This window comes from Nansenia antarctica (genome assembly GCF_963989245.1).
Source record: "Nansenia antarctica genome assembly, chromosome: 2".
Lineage (NCBI taxonomy): Eukaryota > Metazoa > Chordata > Actinopteri > Argentiniformes > Microstomatidae > Nansenia > Nansenia antarctica.
The window spans coordinates 58,819,770-58,822,016 of NC_137675.1; the positions used below are offsets into that span (position 1 = coordinate 58,819,770).

At 44.1% G+C, this 2,247-nt stretch overlaps 1 protein-coding gene across 1 annotated transcript; it reads left to right on the forward strand.

The window, feature by feature from the left end:
- Positions 1-491: 491 nt before the first annotated feature.
- On the forward strand, positions 492-1,553 carry LOC308150328 (mucosal pentraxin-like; the record flags this gene model as incomplete). Its single annotated transcript, XM_080523172.1, has 3 exons — positions 492-549; positions 777-879; positions 1,016-1,553. 3 exons carry the CDS (start codon positions 492-494, stop codon positions 1,551-1,553), a joined length of 699 nt encoding a protein of 232 aa, XP_080379298.1.
- Between the last annotated feature and the right edge of the window lie 694 nt (positions 1,554-2,247).

Below are 2,247 nucleotides of genomic sequence, written 5' to 3' on the forward strand. Positions count from 1 at the left end.
TGTAACAAAACAAATATCCAGTTCATTACATATTGTAGTGACCCACAGAGTAGCGGGTGTATTGATAACCATGCACAGCTGCCCCGCATTCCCCTATCAGGCGGATGGCCCAGAGAAGAGAACTGCAGGCTCGTTAGCCCCACATGCCACACCTGGGCCTCCTCCTAGGGACTCACAGATAAGGAGGAGCCACTTCTCTATTCCACTGATCACAATAAAAAGGACAGGAGAGACCAGACATCTTAGGAACTAAACTAGACATCTTCTGGATCAATTAAGCTACAGTACATCTGCCGTTTAGTAGAACTGACAAGGTAGGTTCTCTAGCATGACATACGGTGAAAGACATTTTGTCCATTAATGACACACTTGCAATTGAAGAGAATGCATTCAAGGAGAATACAAACCCATTTAAAGTGTATACTTGCATGTACACTGAAACCCTAATGTCATATTTGTTGTAAACATTGCTGTTGATGTATTGTGAACAGATGGAGAGACTCTTTGTGGTGCTGGTCATGTTCACCATGTGCTGGGCCGAGCCTCAAGGTGAGACATCTGAACATCCCGTTGATTTACTTTGAACATGAATGCTCATTTGACATACGATCAGTATTCATGAATCATATGGCACTACACACATACCTGGAAGTACATACCATTTACATTTGTGTATGCAATGGAAATCTCTTCAGACAGTACTAACATTACAATTCCAAATGTGCTTTGAAGGGTTTGTTTTGATTTGATGGACTGAATCCTCTTTGTCTGACCAGACCTCACAGGTAAAATGTTTACATTTACACGAGAGACCAACACTGCGCACGTGAAGCTGACACCAATAGGAGAGATCCTTGGCTCTGCGACCATATGTCTCAGGTAATATGGTGTTCAATACTTCTGTCGTCAACTTTAGACAACTCAAAACACCTTGACGTTGTGTCTGCATGTTGAATCCATAGTGATATTGAATATTTCTTGTTCTAACTCTATATTTATGAACCTCTTCCTGAAGGTATTTCACAGACCTGCGGCGACACTATACTCTGTTCTCCATGGCCTCCCGAAAAGACGACAACGACCTGCTGCTGTTCAAGAGGGTAACTGGAAGACTGGAACTGCACGTCAGGCATAAGGCACTCAAGTTTAAGGGGGTGCCAGGTGAGCTCAACGTGTGGGTCTCAGTGTGTGCCACCTGGAACTCCACCGATGGTCAGCTGTGGACCAATGGGAAGCCCAGCCCAACGCAGACGCCGGGCTACACAGGGGTGCTTGATGGTGGTGTTCCCAGTGTCATTCTGGGTCAGGACCAAGACTCCTATGGGGGGGGCTTTGTTACGAGTCAGTCATTTGTTGGGCTGATCAGTGATGTGAATGTGTGGAACCATGTCCTGTCTCCTTGTGAGATTCAGCACTTCACAGCTGATGTAAACTACAGCCCAGGCAATGTGATTAACTGGAGGGCACTGACTTACACTGAGAGTGGGCAGGAGGTGTTTGTAGAGGACAAGTTGAGAGCCATTTCTAACTTCTCCAACTTCTGTGCTGTTTAATCTTCATCATTCTCAAATTGCTGAATGTGACAATACCTCATGAGTTTTCCCCCTATAGAAATCGTTGAATGTATTCTAGCTGAAATTGAGTCACTTGATGTACATGCCAATAAAAGTAGTTAAGCAGTACACTGTTCTTTCTTTATTGGAGTACAGAAGAGGCTGTATGCACACACAGTTTTGTTGACCTGTATTTGTTAACCTTTTATTAGTCCCACTGAATCCTGATTCAGTGAGTGCAATGCTTTGCCCATATTGAACACACTGCATGTTAGATAGCCTCTACTAGCTTCTACACTTAGGCAGCACAGAAGTTACTGCAGCTTATTTTACAAAACGCCTTAGTCAAGGCTGTCCAGTCACAACCAATCGACTCAAAAAGCAAAACACAAAGATTTATTGGGGAAAACACACAACATAATCCAGGATTTAACTGGGTTTCAGAACTTCTATGACCAGCTGCTCCTCCTCGACAGCAGACCCCCCTCTACCTGTCTGCCCTGGAGTCAAAGTTAGGCCCTGTCCACACCTATACGTTTTTTTGATAAACGTGGATTTTTATATTCGTTTTGGGGGGTTCGTCCAGACGCAAACGAGTTTTTGCCCCCTGAAAACGAAGATGTTTAAAAACGCCTGCCAGAGTGAAGATGTTTAAAAACGCTGTATATTCGCCGTATATTTTTGACGTGTGGAC